Source organism: Myotis myotis, unplaced genomic scaffold (genome assembly GCF_014108235.1).
Source record: "Myotis myotis isolate mMyoMyo1 unplaced genomic scaffold, mMyoMyo1.p scaffold_m19_p_36, whole genome shotgun sequence".
Taxonomy (NCBI): domain Eukaryota; kingdom Metazoa; phylum Chordata; class Mammalia; order Chiroptera; family Vespertilionidae; genus Myotis; species Myotis myotis.
In genome coordinates, this window is record NW_023416342.1 from 1603336 (window position 1) to 1619140 (window position 15805).

The 15805-nt window shown below is 59.7% G+C and overlaps 1 protein-coding gene across 4 annotated transcripts in view; it reads right to left on the reverse strand.

The window, feature by feature from the left end:
* The window catches only part of UGT8 (UDP glycosyltransferase 8), a 42481-nt gene that overhangs the window by 18640 nt on the left and 8036 nt on the right, over positions 1-15805 (reverse strand). For all 4 annotated transcript variants that reach the window (XM_036303289.1, XM_036303290.1, XM_036303292.1 and 1 more), the window contains exons 2-3: positions 4148-4176; positions 2321-3144 (exon numbers count right to left, since the gene is read on the reverse strand). In XM_036303289.1, the coding sequence (XP_036159182.1) occupies positions 2321-3142 (822 nt within the window). In that variant the 5' untranslated portion in view covers positions 3143-3144; positions 4148-4176. The remainder of the gene's footprint in view (positions 1-2320; positions 3145-4147; positions 4177-15805) is intronic.

Below are 15805 nucleotides of genomic sequence, written 5' to 3' on the forward strand. Positions count from 1 at the left end.
TCGGGGAGCAGGGAGGACACCCTGAGCCTGCTGACCTCGGGGTGCAGGGAGGACGCCCCTGAGCCTGCTGACCTCAGGGTGCAGGGAGGACACCCTGAGCCTACTGACCTTGGGGTGCAGGGAGGAGGACGCCCTGAGCCTGCTGACCTCGGGGTGTGCCGGGAGCCGGTCCATGCTTGCTGTTTCAAGGGACCTGGCATATATGGCATACTGTTCTTAATATGTTTGCTCACCTTCTTGGCACTATGTGTTTTAACCAAGGTCTCTGAGAAAGGTTGTTTCCCCAGGTAAGGACTTTCCCCTGAAGTTAGGGAGGGAATAAAACCTCTTAACTAGTGCCAGGTGGGTAATTAATCACTTTAACTACAAACAATCATGTTTAAGCTACATAATCTTTACTCCCTGGAATGGAGATAAGAAACGCCCTAACCTTTGTAATAGAGATTGATAGGATTGAATCAACTGGTATAAATACAGATGTAATAAGACAGCAAGACACAGAACTTAGAATACGGAACCAGAAGAAGACAGAACCAGGAGGCACAGAACCTCCACAGAACGTTCTCTAGAGACAGAAGAACTTCGCTGGAGAGAACATGGCAAAAGATCCTGGACAGAAACTGGCCTCAGAACCTAGAGACAGAACCTAGCAAGAGAACATGGCAAAAGATCCTGGACTGAACCTGACTACAGAAATTGGCAAGAGAACCTAACTAGAACCTGGTGACTGAACCTGGCTGGAGAACCTGGACTGAACCTGGCTGGAGAACCTAGCAAGAGAACATGGACACAGAACCTGGCTGGAGATCTGAAGCAGAACCTCTCTGGAGATCCAGACCAGAACTTGGCTGGAGATCCTGGAGAACCTAGCAAGAGAACATGGACACAGAACCTGGCTGGAGATCCTAGCCAGAACTTCGCTGGAGATCCAGACCAGAACTTCGCTGGAGATCCTGGCTAGAGATCCTGGCTAGGCTGCTGATCAACTGAACGCTGTCTCTGTGTCCTTCCTTCTTCGCCGACTCCGTCTACACCTTTGGGGACCCCTGGACCTGCTGGGGTTGGACTCCGGCAGGGGTGCAGGGAGGAGGACGCCCTGAGCCTGCTGACCTCGGGGTGCAGGAAGGACACCCTGAGCCTGCTGACCTCGGGGTGCAGGGAGGAGGACGCCCTGAGCCTGCTGACCTCGGGGTGCAGGAAGGACACCCTGAGCCTGCTGACCTCGGGGTACAGCATACCAGGGCCAGGGCACCCAGGTCACCTCTGCGGCCACGGCAGCCACAGTCCCCGCTCCGACACGAGCGACCAGGTCAGTTCACCCTGAGGAAGTGGACGGGGACCTTGTCTTGTCGGTGGCAGCGGCTGCTCTGAGTCACTGCGGTGACTGACGTGGACGGCGCTGGGGCTGCAGCTGGGACGCGCCCGACGCCCGGGCAGACAGGTGACGCTGTGACAGACAGGGCTGCGCGGGGCCTCGCATTTGGCAGCGGTTCTGTTTGATGCAGGTCATTTACTACTGACCGTGTCCCGAGTGAGCCCTGGTCCCGGGCCTGGGCTACCCGGTGACACCACCCGCACAGGAGCGAGGCCACGGGAACTCTGGTTCGGCCGCACCTCCAGACCCCCCACAATTCAGGTGACGCGGCCGAGCTCGCGGCTCAGGGGCCTGAACCCACCAAGGAATCAGCAGCTGAAATGCGTTCCTTTTGGATAAACGCACGATGCCTTCGCACTGCTGTCATCCCCCCTGCGAAGCCCCTAACAGCTGCAAGGACACCTACTACCTGTTACCACTTCCGACCGGCTGCCTCCTGCCAGCACCCGACCGGGCGGGACTGGAGCCCGCAACCCAGGTACGTGCCCCTGACCAGGAATCGAACCCACAACCCTTTGGTGCAGGGCCGGCACTCTAACCACTGAGCAACACCACCCGGGGCCTTTGTTCACATTTAATACCTAAGGGCCCGGATCAGAAAGGGACCTGCTCACGGAGGGGACTGGGTTTCATTAAAGCAAAGCCACTCCCATTCGGCGTCCCTCTCCCCACATTCTGCTCACACCCCACAGCGATGGCTGCGTCAGGAACCCCTCCAGCTCGTGTCCTGACCACGTGGCCGAGTGGCCCGGGCATCACAGACTCGCTCCCGGCAGGAGCGCGATCCCGGGCCCCGACTCCCCCGCCCCCCCATAACGGGACGGGTGGGCTCTGTCCTCCGCCTTCAGCAGCGTTTCTGCTCAGATAACCACCCCTACGGCTCCTGAAAACCCAGACCGACCGGGTGCCCCTCCGGACACGGGTCCCGGGACGCGCGGGCCTCACCTGGGGCAGCGGGCCGGCCGGCTTGGTGAGGATGCCGCCCACGTAGACGACGTTGGGCAGCGTGGGCCGCGGGAACTCCAGCGCCACGTCGGTGCAGAGCATCCAGAGGCTGGAGCCCTGCACCAGGTCGTACAGGGAGCGGCCGGGCAGCAGCCCGTGCTTCCGCATGACCCGCTCGTACTTGGGGAGCACCAGCAGGTGCACCCCCAGCCGCGACACCAGGTACACGCCCGCGTTCTTCATCCTCTGCACCAGGCTCATGCGGTCCGTGAGCAGCGAGTTGAACTCGGGCACGTAGGCCAGCGGCGCCGGGGCGCCCACCTCGGCCGGGTACCAGAGGCCGGTGGAGAAGACGGCGTACTGCACGCCCAGCAGGTGCGCGATCACGAAGCCACACATGTCGTTGGGGTCGACGAGCAGCAGGTCGAAGCGCTCCCGCCGCAGCGCCCGCAGCAGCGCGCCGTTGCCCAGCATCATGTCGCAGTTCCGCGTGTAGTGGTCCAGGATGTCGAACAGCTCCACGGCCGTCAGCCGCCCTGCGAAGATGTTGCGCATCTTGGCCTGCAGGAAGGCGTCCGAGGCCGAGCTGTTGAAGAGCCCCGGGTAGCGCCGCAGCCCGTAGTGCGGCGAGGGCGCCAGGTCGCGGCCCTCCGACAGCAGGAACACGGTGCGGTGGCCCCGCGCGTGCAGGGCGGCGGCCAGCGTCTTGAAGATGTACATGTGGCTCTCAAACATGATGGGCGGCACCACGATGATCTTGGCGGCGTCGGCGACCCCGAGGGCGCCCCACAGGAGCACCAGGTACGGCAGGCAGGACGTCATCACTGCAAAGACAGAACCGCTGAGCACAGCCTCACAGCCCTGCAGCCTCCCCGCACAGCCCTGGGCACAGCCCTGCAGCCTCCCAGCACAGCCCTGGGCACAGCCTCACCACACAGCCCTGGGCACAGCCGTGGGCACAGCCTCACCACGGCCACCTGCCCGGCTCCTGCCCCAGGACCCCGTCCTAAGCACCTGTGTCCCTGCAGGGTCACTGAGCGAGGACAGCTCACGTGCACGGCGTGCAGGCGGTGCGGGTAAGAGAGCCTTGTGTACACACTCCAGTGTGACTGAGACTTCCCGAGAGACATGGGCACCTGGGGACCCTCAGCTCGTCTTTTCACCGAGCACCAGTCCGTCCAGGAAGCTGGGCGAGAGGCGTGTCTCTCACTTAATCCTTCCATCTCGGCAGCTACCTTCCCCGCTACGACCAGGCAAACACTGACTCACGTAACAACGGCTCAGGTCGGAGTTCTACTCGGGACACTTTCCCCAGGAAAACGCCCTAAAGTGCGGTCCGCCTTTAGTTAGACACCCCGAGTCCCTGCAGACACACTCGGGGCTCATCTGGGCCGGACGCTGGACAGGAAGTCGGAGGGTGGCCTGGTGTGTCCAGGCCCTGGAGGGCAGTAGCCAGGACGCCTGTCCCGCACCTGCTGTGGGTGCCCCAGCTCAGGGCTGGCCAACCCTCCTGCCCTCCATGGGGGCAGACAAGGCGCAGCAGGGAACTGTCCGTTGGCCCCGTGAGAAGGGACAACCCAGCCTGGGGGGCCACTAGGTGCCAACTGCCATCTCCCGTGCTACCAACCGTCATGGGTGCTGACGCCATACAAGCAACCAGCACCCGGACAGAGAAAAGGTCCTGGCAGGAACTTCGCAAAAACCGGACACTTGTACCTCAAGGATCACCTACACAGACTCCTGCCATCACCACCAGAACCTGCTCTCACTCTCATCGCCCACGAACCCGTCTGCACAAACCCACCGCCCACAGTTTAACAACGATACCTTCTCAACATGCAAACGCTGCAAGCGACCTGAAAAAAGAAATAAAGAAAAGGAATCAGTAGCAGGCAAGGGAGAGGTGAAACAACGCATGTCCAGGGCGCTGTCCTCTCCCTCCAAGCGCGTGTCCAAGGACGGCGAGGCGCGAGGGCACACGGCCATTCCGAGCAGAAGCAGCACGTGACACACGTGTGGATCACCCACGTCAGATGCTGCTCGACTGGACACGAGGGCTTTAAACACGTGAAGGCGGAGAGGACGCTGCTCCCGCAGCGGTGAGGTGCGTGACGCTGGTCCCAGGGCCATGGCAGGAGGGAGCGTGTGGCCAGGCTCAGGGACACGTCCTGGGCCGTGGTCCTCGGCGTAGCCTCGCAGGCCGTCCGCTCTGGTCTGGCCACTTCCAGGGAAGAAAACGTAAGGCCCTAAAGTCCACATGTTCTGAATTCCCGGAACGAGATTCATGCAAAAAAATTCTTTCAGCAGCGTGTCCGCGGCCTGTCACTGCCCCAAGCCCACGCGGACATGGGTGGCGAGCCAGTGGCCTGCAGCGCCCATGCATGTGTGTCAAGGGGGCTGGGCACCCAGTCCAGGCACCTACTGTTCAAACTGCCACTCACTCTGTGTCCCAAACAGCTGGGAAACAAACCCATTTCTCGTCACAGAGGCCGGGACGGGCCAGGCCGCCCAGAAGAGAGGCCCCTGTGAACCTCACTCTATTCTTTCTTTTCTGTTTCATATTGTCTTTCGGTCACGGATACGCTGTGAAAACAAGTCACTCAGCACGGTCTTTTGTTGGAACTGGTTTCTGAGAGGGAGGAGGACAGACGGACGGGAGAGGCCATGACCTCACTGTCCCAGGAGGGGCCTCCGTGGCTACTGAGAAGCCACCTGCCTCTGCGGGGCCTGAGGAACTGAAATTTAAATCCTATGTAACGTGGCCACCTGCGGCTGGTGGCTGCTGCGCTAGAATAAAGTTTAAAAAAGGGCACAGAGCCCGGCCGGCGTGGCTCAGTGGTTGAGCGTCAACGTATGAACCAGGAGGTCACAGCTCGATTCCCGGTCAGGGCACAGGCCCGGGGTTGCGGGCTCCATCCCCAGTGAGCGGCATGCAGGAGGCAGCCGATCCATGATTCTCTTTCCTCATTGGTGTCTCTGTCTCTCCCTCTCCCTTCCTCTCTGAAATCAATAAAAATATATTTTTTTAAAAAAGAAACTGTGCTCCATCGACAGTGGAGTAGTCCTCAGAGCTAAAAAGAAATGAGCTGCGAAGCCGTGAGAAGACGTGGAGGAGCTTCAACGCACGTTCCTAAGTGGCAGCCGCCAGCGGCCACGGCCACGGCCACGCGCTGTGCGAGTCCAGCTCCGTGCCACGCGGCAAAGGGAAGGCCCAGACAGGGCCCAGGGATGATCCCAGCCAGGAAGTGACCCGGCCGTGTGACCGGTGGCGACGGGCAGGTGTGTCCTACGTCTGTCCAAACCATGGCACGTGCGGCGCCAGTGGCCCTGATGCGAGCTGTGGACGCTGGGGGATGAGGATGTGCCCCTGGGGTTCATCAACTGTGGCAAATGTCCCCTCTGGTGGGGATGCTGAACGTGGGAGGGGAGCCCACGTGTGGCCGGGGGTGTACAGGACACCTCTGTACTTCTGTGGGCCTCAAACTGCTCTAAAAAAATATAAGCGATCTATAATAATAAAAGCAGAATATGCTAATTAGACCGGACAACCTTCCGGATGACCTTCCAGACGAAGCCTGGGTCCCGGGTGCCAGAGGGAAGCCGGTGCCGGCAGCCAGGGGAAGGAAGGCCTACTCTTGCACCAATTTCATGCACCAGGCGTCTAGTAAAGTAAATAAAATACCTTTAAATGTAACTAAAAGTATATTTGCTCTCTACTAAGTATGACAAGCCTTCTCCGGAAAACCCAGAAATAATACAAACTGTGCAGAAACATTATGTTATGTTGTTGTTGTTAATCCTCACCCGAGGATATTTTCCCACTAATTTTTAAAAAAGTGAGAGAGAGAGGGGGAGAGACAGAGAGAACATCGATATGAGAGAAACACCAATGGGCTGCCTCCTGTCTGTGCCCCAATTAGGGGCCGAGGTTGGGGAGGAGCCTGCAACCAAGGTACGTGCCCTCAACCGGAATTGAATCCAGGACCCTTCAGTCTGCTGGCCGACGCTCTAGCCACTGAGCCACACCAGCCAGGGCGAAACCCTGCATGGTTTGGGAGATTACATCCCATAAGATGTCTTCCTTCCCAAACCACCGCTGAGCAATGTGGGCGTCACATCAGAGCGCCATCCAGTGTCTGCACTGGTTCTGCAGGTACAAAGCTCCTGCCACCGTCCCCCCGAGAGCATCATGAGGGCTCCCCACAGGGGCTGCATGGTCTGGGCCCCCCCGGGGGGCAGCCGCCCGGCACACCCTGCCTGCCCTCTCAGCGCCTCCTACCACAGAAGCTCCGTGCATGCTGTTCCCACCGCCAGCCATGCTTGTCCTCGCCCCTGCAGCTGCACTCAGACCCTGCCTCCAGGCCAGCGCTCACAACCTCCCTCGCGGCCCTTCTGTGCCCACAATGGGGTTGTGGTCAGTGGGTCTTCCTGTGACTCTATGACGAGCTCTATTTTCCTCTAGGCCAGCGGTCGGCAAACTCATCAGTCAACAGAGCCAAATATCAACAGTACGATTGAAATTTCTTTGGAGAGCCAGATTTTTTAAACTTGAACTCTATAGGTAGGCACATGGTTATTAACTTAATCAGGGCACTCCTAAGCTGGCCTTTGCTAAAAACGTCCTCCATCTGACTGAGGTACGTTCGCTGCGGTCGACCCCTTCCAACTCTCCCACCCACACTGGTCTTGTATACTTGTTTCATCTATTTCCTTTCGTTCATCCTCTCTGTATGTCCACACCGTCTCCGAATACCTTTCTCAATCCTCGACACTACATCTTCTTTCACTCCATAACGCTCCCTAAAATTAACTTAATAAACTTTACCTAAAGCTTTAAGTCAACTTCGCACCGTACGTGGGCGCCCGCACGTGGTATTTTGTGGAAGAGCCACACTCAAGGGGCCAAAGACCCGCATGTGGCTCAGGAGCCGCGGTTTGCCGAACTCTGCTCTAAGCTCCTGTGGGCGGGTTCACCGCCACCCTGCCAGTTGCCGACCCGAGGGCACTGCCCTTTCCCTCCAGGAGTGCAGGGTGAGGAGGGTGGAGCTTAAAACGCACCCACAGACTCACACATGGAGGGGGGTGGGGGGCTCTTTCATGGGATTGGCCAGGAGGGGGCTTCCCTGACACGGCGCGGGCACAGCGTGGTGCATAAGCCCCTGGGAGAGGCGACTTGGCAGGAATGTCCTGAGAAACAAGCGGCAGGTCCCTGTATGCCAGCGGTTCTCAACCTGTGGGTCTCGACCCCTTCTGGGGGCCGAACGACCCTTTCACAGGGGTCGCCTAAGACCACTGGAAAACACATCTATAATTACACATTGTTTTTGTGATTAGTCACTATGCTTTAATTATGTTCAATTTGTAACAATGAAATTGGGGGTCACCATAACACGAGGAGCTGTATTAAAGGGTCGCGGCATTAGGAAGTTTGAGAACCACTGCTGCATGCAAACGAGACGACTCTCAGCCAGAATCACCGACTGGTGTGTGTGGAGACGTCCTGCCACCGCGCCCAGCAGGGCCCCCCCCTCCCCCCCCTCCCCCCCCCTCCTGCAGCAGGAGAGGACCACAGAGACCTCAGTAAATCTCACATTCACCCCAACTGATAGCGTCGGCCTGGGGACCCATTGCTCCGAGTTCGACTCCGGTCAAGGGCACTTACCTCCGTTGCAGGCTCCTCCCTGGCCCGGGCCCTGGTCGGGGCGCGTGCAGGAGGCAACCCATCGATGTGTTTCTCTCACAGCGATATCTCTCTCTCTTTTTCCCTCTCTCTTCCTCTCTCCCTAAAAACCAATGGGAAAATATCCTCGGGGGAGGATTAGCAAGAAGAAAACAATGTCCACAGTGGAATTTTAACGACGAAATACTCCACCCGCTAAGAAAGCAGGAACCAAAACTGTGTCCATGAAACCCATGTTTGCAGAGAATGATGGTCCATCTACGCCCACACAGAACGGTCAGAACGACAAGGAAGACAGGAAGCCCACGTGAGGCGACATGGTCCCCCCGTGACCCGAGGGGGGTCTGGGCTGCCACACACGTGATCCGGCTTCCTCTTCCTGCCTCTGTTCTTCCAGGGCCTGAGGTTTTCCACCAAAACAACCCCTCCTCACTCGGCTCCCACATAGCATGACCTCCCCTGGCACGTGCCTCCCCCAGCGCAGGCCCGGGAGGCAGAGGTCTCGGCGAGGGCGGGCACGGCCTCCCTCCCGCCGCCCGGGCGCGGGCAAGTGTCAGGGCGTGGGGACGGCCAGGCCACGGCACCTCCACTGCCAGCCTCGTTTTCCTCTTTAATTTTAACAAACGAGCTCAGGATCCCGCCAAACCGTCACCGGAGGCGTGAGCTCAGCGACGCCCCCGGATGCGGGGGCAGGAAGGAGGGCTGTTCCGGGGGCCTCTCGCCTTCCCTGCGCCCACATCGGGCGGCGGGGTGCACGCCCGGGTCGCAGGGAGGAAACCGGCCTCGGCTGGGCCACACGCGAAGGCGCCCAGGCGAGGGGCGTGCCCTCCCCGCCCTCCCCCACCCGGAGCCCGCACGGTCCTGGGCCCCCAGCCAAAGCCCGGACCACGTGCCAGCCTCTGGCCCCGGCTGGGCCACACCCGGGAGTGCCGGTCAGTGGCCAGGACGGAAGCCCAGGTGGGGCGCGGGATCCGCCCTGGCGCCCTGGGAGGTCCCCCCTCCTGCTGGCGAGAAGGAGGGCGAGGTAATGATTAACACCCCACGGCACGGGCGCCTCGGGGACAGGCTCCGGACAAAGGCGCCCGCCGCCGGCTGGAGCCAGAGCCCGGCCCCCAGCCCCCACCAGCCGGTGACTCAGCCCAAGAACGGCTGCTCTGTCCGCCTTCAGCCCCCGGGAGCCCAGAGGGAGGGCCGGCCGGCCCGTCGACCCCGCAGCCAGGGCCTGTGTGCCCTCCCAGGAGCCCTGCTCCAACTGACCCAGGCGTCCCCGTAGCCGCCAGGAGTCCAGGTACAACTGCTGCCAGGTCCGCCTTTTTAGACACTGGGCTCTTGATCCAGCAAAGCCCCTTGAAAGAGACCATGATGTCCCACGGTGACACTCCAGCCCTGGCGCTGACCCGTCCCCTCGCGGACACAGGACTCAGACAGGGACCGTCAGCAGCACACGCAGCGCAGTCCCGCCCGGACGCTGCCCCTCCGGGAGCTGAGGCTCCGGAACGTCCATCCTGCGGCCCTCGATGCCGCCCTGGGGCCGCGGGGCGAGCGCACTGACCGCGACCCCCTAGACCCGTGGTCGGCAAACTGCGGCTCGCGAGCCACATGCGGCCCTTTGGCCCCTTGAGCGTGGCTCTTCCACAAAACACCGACTTCTGCGCATGGGCCACGAAGGTTCAATCGCACTGTACATGCGCGCCTGCACGTGGTCGGCAAGCTCATTAGTCAACGGAGCCAAATATCAACGGTACAACGATTGAAATTTCTTTTGAGAGCCAAATTTTTTAAACTTAAACTATATAGGTAGGTACCTTGGTATTAACTTAATTAGGGTACTCCTAAGGCTTAGGAAGAGCCACACTCAAGGGGCCAAAGAGCCGCATGTGGCTCGCGAGCCTCAGTTTGCTGACCACTGCCCTGGACGATCTGCAGACATGTGGGTGCAGGTGCCGAGGCCCCAAGAGAAACCAATGCTCGCTACGGTGGCAATGGCCCGGCCTCCCACGTCATGGGCGGGGGGGGGGCCGGGATGAGGGGGGAGAGGAGATAAAAGCAGAAAGAGAGAGGAGAGCAGGGCCCAGGGAGCCCAGCAGACGCAGCACTCGGTCCCTCGCACACCAGGCCCCACGTCAGCGCTTCGACACAAACCATCACCAGACGGACGGCGCTCAGTGCTCATGCCCAAAGGTCACCACTCGTGGGAACGGGGTGCTGGGGACCCCAGAAGCTGCATCTACGACAGACAGCTGAGATCCTCCATCAGGGCTGCAAGGATGCGGGATCAGACACAGAAAAGCCTGCTCAGCCGGCGTGGCTCAGGGGTTGAGCATCGACCTATGACCCAGGAGGTCACAGTTCAATGCCCAGTCAAGGGCACACACCCGGGTTGCGGGCTCGATCCCCATTGGGGGTGTGCAGAAGGCAGCCGATCCACGATTCTCTCTCATCACTGATACTCCTATTTCTCTCTCCCTCTCTGAAATCAATAAAGATTTTCCAAAAAATAAAACCTAGCCAGGAAAGTGCTGACGAGGAAGCACTTTGAAATCTCAACTCCAGCGGGTGCCGGGACACGGGGAGAGCTTCTCACCGCAAAGGCGGCTGGGCCCGGCCTCGGAGTTTCATCCTACAGACCCGGGAGGGGCCGGGGAAGCTGCATTCTAACGCGTTCCCACCTGAGGCCGATGTGCTGGTCCGGGGCCGGTTCTGAGAACTGCCAAGAGCAATCAAGGCATCTCAGTCAAACAGTGCGATTTTGCTTTTCGATAAAGAAAGCGGCGGCGACGACACACTCTCCATCTTTTCGACGTGCATTTAGGATGCAGACGGCAAACGGGATGTGGAGACGGAGGCTTAGGGACACACGGACCCACGGAGAGAACAAGGTGTGGGCTTGTTTCTGCCCGTCGCCCAGACCAGCTGGTACCACGTCTCTCCAGGCATCGGCCTCACGTGACCGGCTGGCCGGCGCAAACAATAGGAAAGTCTTTGCCTGGACTCTGACCTCATCCTTACAGAACTGAGAGCAGTTTCGTGAACCACACAGCCGGGCACGTGTGAGTCTCTACGTTCTGACAGGTAAATGCTCTCTTTAAAAGATAATGCTTGATCCCTGGCCGGTGTGGCTCAGTGGATAGAGTGTCGACCTATGGACTGAAGGGTCCCGGGTTCGATTCTGGTCAAGGGCACGTACCTCGGTTGCAGATTCCCAGGCCCTGGTCGGGGTGCGTGCAGGAGGCAACCAACCGATGGGTCTCTCTCACATCGATGTTTCTCTCTGTCTCTTCCTCTCCCGTCCACTGCTCTCCCGAAAAGTCAATGGAAAAATACCCTCAGGTGAGGATTAACCAAAAAAAAAAAAAAAAAAAATGGTGCTTGAGCCCGGCCAGCGTCGCTCAGTGGCTGAGCGTCAACCTATGAACCAGGAGGTCAGGGTTCGATTCCCAGTCGGGGCACATACCCAGGGTGAGGGCTCCACCCCCGGTGTGAGGCAGCCGATCCATGGTTCTCTCTCATCACTGATGCTTCTCTCTCTCTCTCCCACTCCCACTCCCTTCCTCTCTGAAATCAATAAAAACATTTTTAGAAAAAAACTGACGTTTTAGAGTTTTGTTAGGGCGTGTCCTGTCCTTTGCTGGGACTCCACTGGCGGGCGTGGGGAACACAGAGGAACCCCCCTCCCCACGCGGCAGATCCACACGGGGGAGGAAGGGCCTTCCGGGCACCATGGCAGGGGACGGTGCCAGGACCATGCGGCCACGCACGCCTCCTGCTAACTGATGACGGCTCCTCCCTCCCTTACACGGGCTTTTAGCATCGCCTGCAGCTCCGTCAGTGAGCGTCACAAAACAACTGCATGTGACCGAAATGCCCGGCCGCAAAAATCAAAAGCAAACTTGTACATGTTTCCCTCCCCGACTCCTCGGGAGGCCTGGAGCGGGAACGAGTGACAAGCTTCCCGCGTCGTCTCCTACGGGCCGCCTAACCGCCAGCAGAAGGTTCCAGTGGAGCACTGGGTAGAACTGCAAACACACATTCCCGGGGGGGGGGGGGGGGGGGATAGGCCCCCTCTGAGGCCCGCTGCAGGCGCCCGCACAGCCTGCGTCTCCCAGGCACCAGGGCTGTACCGGCCGCGGCGGGCGAAGCAGCCCGAGGTCTGCGGGCATCGCGGCCGCTGCCCCGAGTCTCGCAAACGTAACGGAAATAAATACACTGAAATTCCTTCATTTGGTGCACTTGTTACGGAAGGATAGTGAGATGTCTACATGTGCATTTCCATTTAGAAACGAAATCAGAGTCCCAGTTTCAAAACTAACCGTAACTGAGTTTACGCCCTCTCAACTGGGGAGCAGGGCCGGCGTTTCGGGGGTGGGGGGAGGGCTGTCTGAACCATGCAGACCATGCAGTCCCCCGCCCCCCCGGGTAGAGCAGGGACCCCCGGTCGGGTCCGCACCAGCATCTCCCAGCTGCTCAGCGTGAAGACTGCAGCGCAGCCCGGCCCACGACTGAGAACAGGTGGACTGTTAAACATCTGGGAGACGCAAATGCGAACAGCAGCCTTTGAAAACCTGAGTAATGACCTTCTGGCCCTTTATACGAATGTTGTACCGGATTCGAAAACAGTGCCTGTGTTTAGGCTCCAAGGCTGAGTTCTGCCCTGTGACAGCTGCTCGCGAAACCAACGGCTGCGTTAATTCTCTGAGGCTCTTACTGAAGGCTCCAGGTGCACACAGCACGGGCCAGGCAACCACATCTGTGGTTCGAAACCCTCCCTCCCCACCCCCAATGCCCCTCACCTCTGGGCAGAGCCAGGCGAGACACAAAGACCGGCGGGAATGGAGCTGAGACACGGGAGCACGCAGGCCCAGGTACAGGCAGGCCAACCTGAACGCCGTGCCAGACCCCGTGCTCGTGATGGGCAGCCCCCCAATTTATAATCACTGGCGCCCTCTGAGTCTCCCCCAAAGGCAGCGACGTCCCCCTACCCCCATTCAGAAGGCAGGCGGGTCCAGGAGAGAAGGGAGGGCAGAGGCCCACCAGATGGCTGGGTCCTTGATCCTATATACCAGCGGTTCTCAACCTGTGGGTCGCGACCCCTTTGGGGGTCGAACGACCCTTTCACAGGGGTCGCCTAAGACCATCCTGCATATCAGATATTTACATGACGATTCATCACAGTAACAACATGACAGTGACGAAGTAGCAACTAAAATAATTTTATGGTTGGGCCACACCATGAGGAACTGTATTTAAAGGGCCAGAAGGTTGAGAACCACTGCTGTATACTCTACGTGGCTTCAGAATCTGAACTGAAAGCACGCTCGGTCCTACCTGGTGTGGCTCAGTGGATAGAGCATTGGCCTGCGGACTGAAGGGTCCCGGGTTCGATTCCGGTCAAGGGCACATGCCCGGGTTTTGGGCTCGATCCCCAGTAGGAGGTGTGCAGGAGGCAGCCGATCAATGATTCTCTCTCATCACTGATGTTTTTATCTCTCTCTCTCCCTTCCTCTCTGAAACCAATAAAAATATATTTTTTTAAAAAATCGCATTCGAAGTGGATGCTGGGCGAGAGGCTACGTGGCCAGAACAACACGCCACCTCTGGAGCCTCGGGAATTACCTAAAAGGGCCAACAGCCTGTCATCACTGCTTAGTAACCGTCTAATGGAGCTGTTTGTTTCCTTATTTTCCCCCCAGAAGTGATTTTGTGAAGTGCATTCTCACTCCAACTCCCACTGCCCTGCCAGGAGGAGACGGAAGCGATGCAGGAGCCCGCCCGCTGCCCAGGAGGAGGGTGACGGGGACGGCAGTGCGGCGAGAACGCAGGTGCAGCGAGAATGCGAGGCGTCCGCAGAGCTTGCTCTCACTCCCCCTCTCCCCTCCCCCGAGACGCCAGGGCTTGTGGGCCTGGAAGGACCCCATGCTCAGGTGCCAGTGCCCAGGAGGGGCCCAGCCCACACCCACACGAACCACAGGGGCCGGTCAGGCTCCCAGTCTGCGAGGCTAGCCGGGAGCCGGGAGAGAGTGAGCTGCCTGCCCGGCTTCCGTGCGGCGCTGCTGGGCAGCCCAGAGGCCCACACTGCGCCCCGGCCCATCGCGTCCGGCTGCACTCACCACATCTCCACATGGGAGCTCGGGCACCGTGACTCAGGCGGGGAGGGGTGTGCAGGGGCCCAGGGCCCAGAGGTCAGCTGGGGCCTGCCCTTCCATGCACTTTGATCGCCAGCCAGGCCTACGGATGGCACTTGTGCATGAATTTTGTGCACCAGGCCTCTAGTCTATAATAATGAAAGTGTAATATGCTAATTAGACCAGGCTGCAGCCGTGGGATAGAAGGAGCCGCCTCAGCTGCAAGGGAGGGATCCAGGCAGCCGGGCTGCAAAGGCCTGCTCTTGCACGAATGTCGTGCATCTGGCCTCTAGTTCTGTGGGGCCTGCCAGGTGGCTGCCTGCAGGCTGCCGGGTGTAGACTGTGACCGAGGACCCGAGAACACACAGAACATTCCATTTAAAACCGAAGGGAACGCCTCGGGTTTAAGGACGTGGTTTTAGGAAAAACAACAGGACAAAAGCGCAATAAGCGCAATACACAGAGAACATGGGACTGGGCTGCCTCGCGGCACGGACACTCAGCCTGAGCTTGCCCCACCCTCTCGAGCTCACACTCTCCTCCGAGGGAGGTTGGCTCAACGTCTCAGCATCATCCAGACACAGAAATGAGAGGCCCAGAGGCAGCCCTGGGGTGACAGCATGGGGATGACAGCGTGGGGGACCAGCACGGAGAGTCCCCGGGAAAAGCAGGCACCCGGCAGACGCCATGGGGGCACCTGGCAGACGCCTCCAGGCTGGACGGGACCTGGGCGGGGGGGGAGGAATGAGCGAGGGAGGTGGGCCCAGGTGGACGGAAGCAGCCCTGGAGGCCAGGGTTTCCCACGTGGACTGTGGCAGAGCCAGGTGTCACTCAAGGGGGGCAAATGGCTGGGCAGTGAGGATGATGGAGGGACAGAAAGCGGAGAGTTCCGAGGTCAGGAGGCAGAGGCACTGCGTGGCCAGGAAGTGCCAGGGACACAGACCGACAGCAGGTGGACGGAAAGTTCCAGCGTGTGGGCAGTCGTCATGATGGAGACGTGGTGCCCTGGGCTCAGGCAGAGGGCCTGGCCGCCTCCCAACACCAGCCAGTCCCCTGATGGTGGTGCCCCGGGGGGACGAGGCCCGTTTGGCTGGGAACAGAGGTCCCGAGAGAGTGTGGACAAGGCAGAGCTGCCTCCACTCGCAACAGCCTGTGTCACCTCGCCACCGCCGCCAGGTGAGGATGAGGAGAGAAGAGCAGGTTTGGGGACAAAGACACCGGGAAAGGCGTACGGCCCAGCCAGAGGGGCCGGTGAGGAGGGTCCCGCAGGGTCACAGGGAAGAAGCTGGGGAGACCACTTGGCAGCACGACAGGGGCCGATACAGCAGGGGGTATGGCCCTGGCAAGCATACACGCACCCAGTGCAGGGGTACCCAGACGCACAAGAAACTTCTGGAGGCATCAAGGGGGAGACGGACAGCAGTACAGTCGCAGCAGGGACTTTAACACCCACTGACGTCACTGGATACATCTTCCAGACAAGAGTCAGCCAGGCAACAGCCATCCTGCACGACCCACTGGATCCGACGGAACTGACGCCTTCAGAACATTTCACCCCACAGCGGCGGAATAGACATTCCTCTCAAGTGCACACGGGACATTTCCAAAGACAGACCCCACGGCGGGCGCAAACCAAGTCTCTACACGTTCAAGAGACTGAAATCCTATCGAGCACCTTCCCAG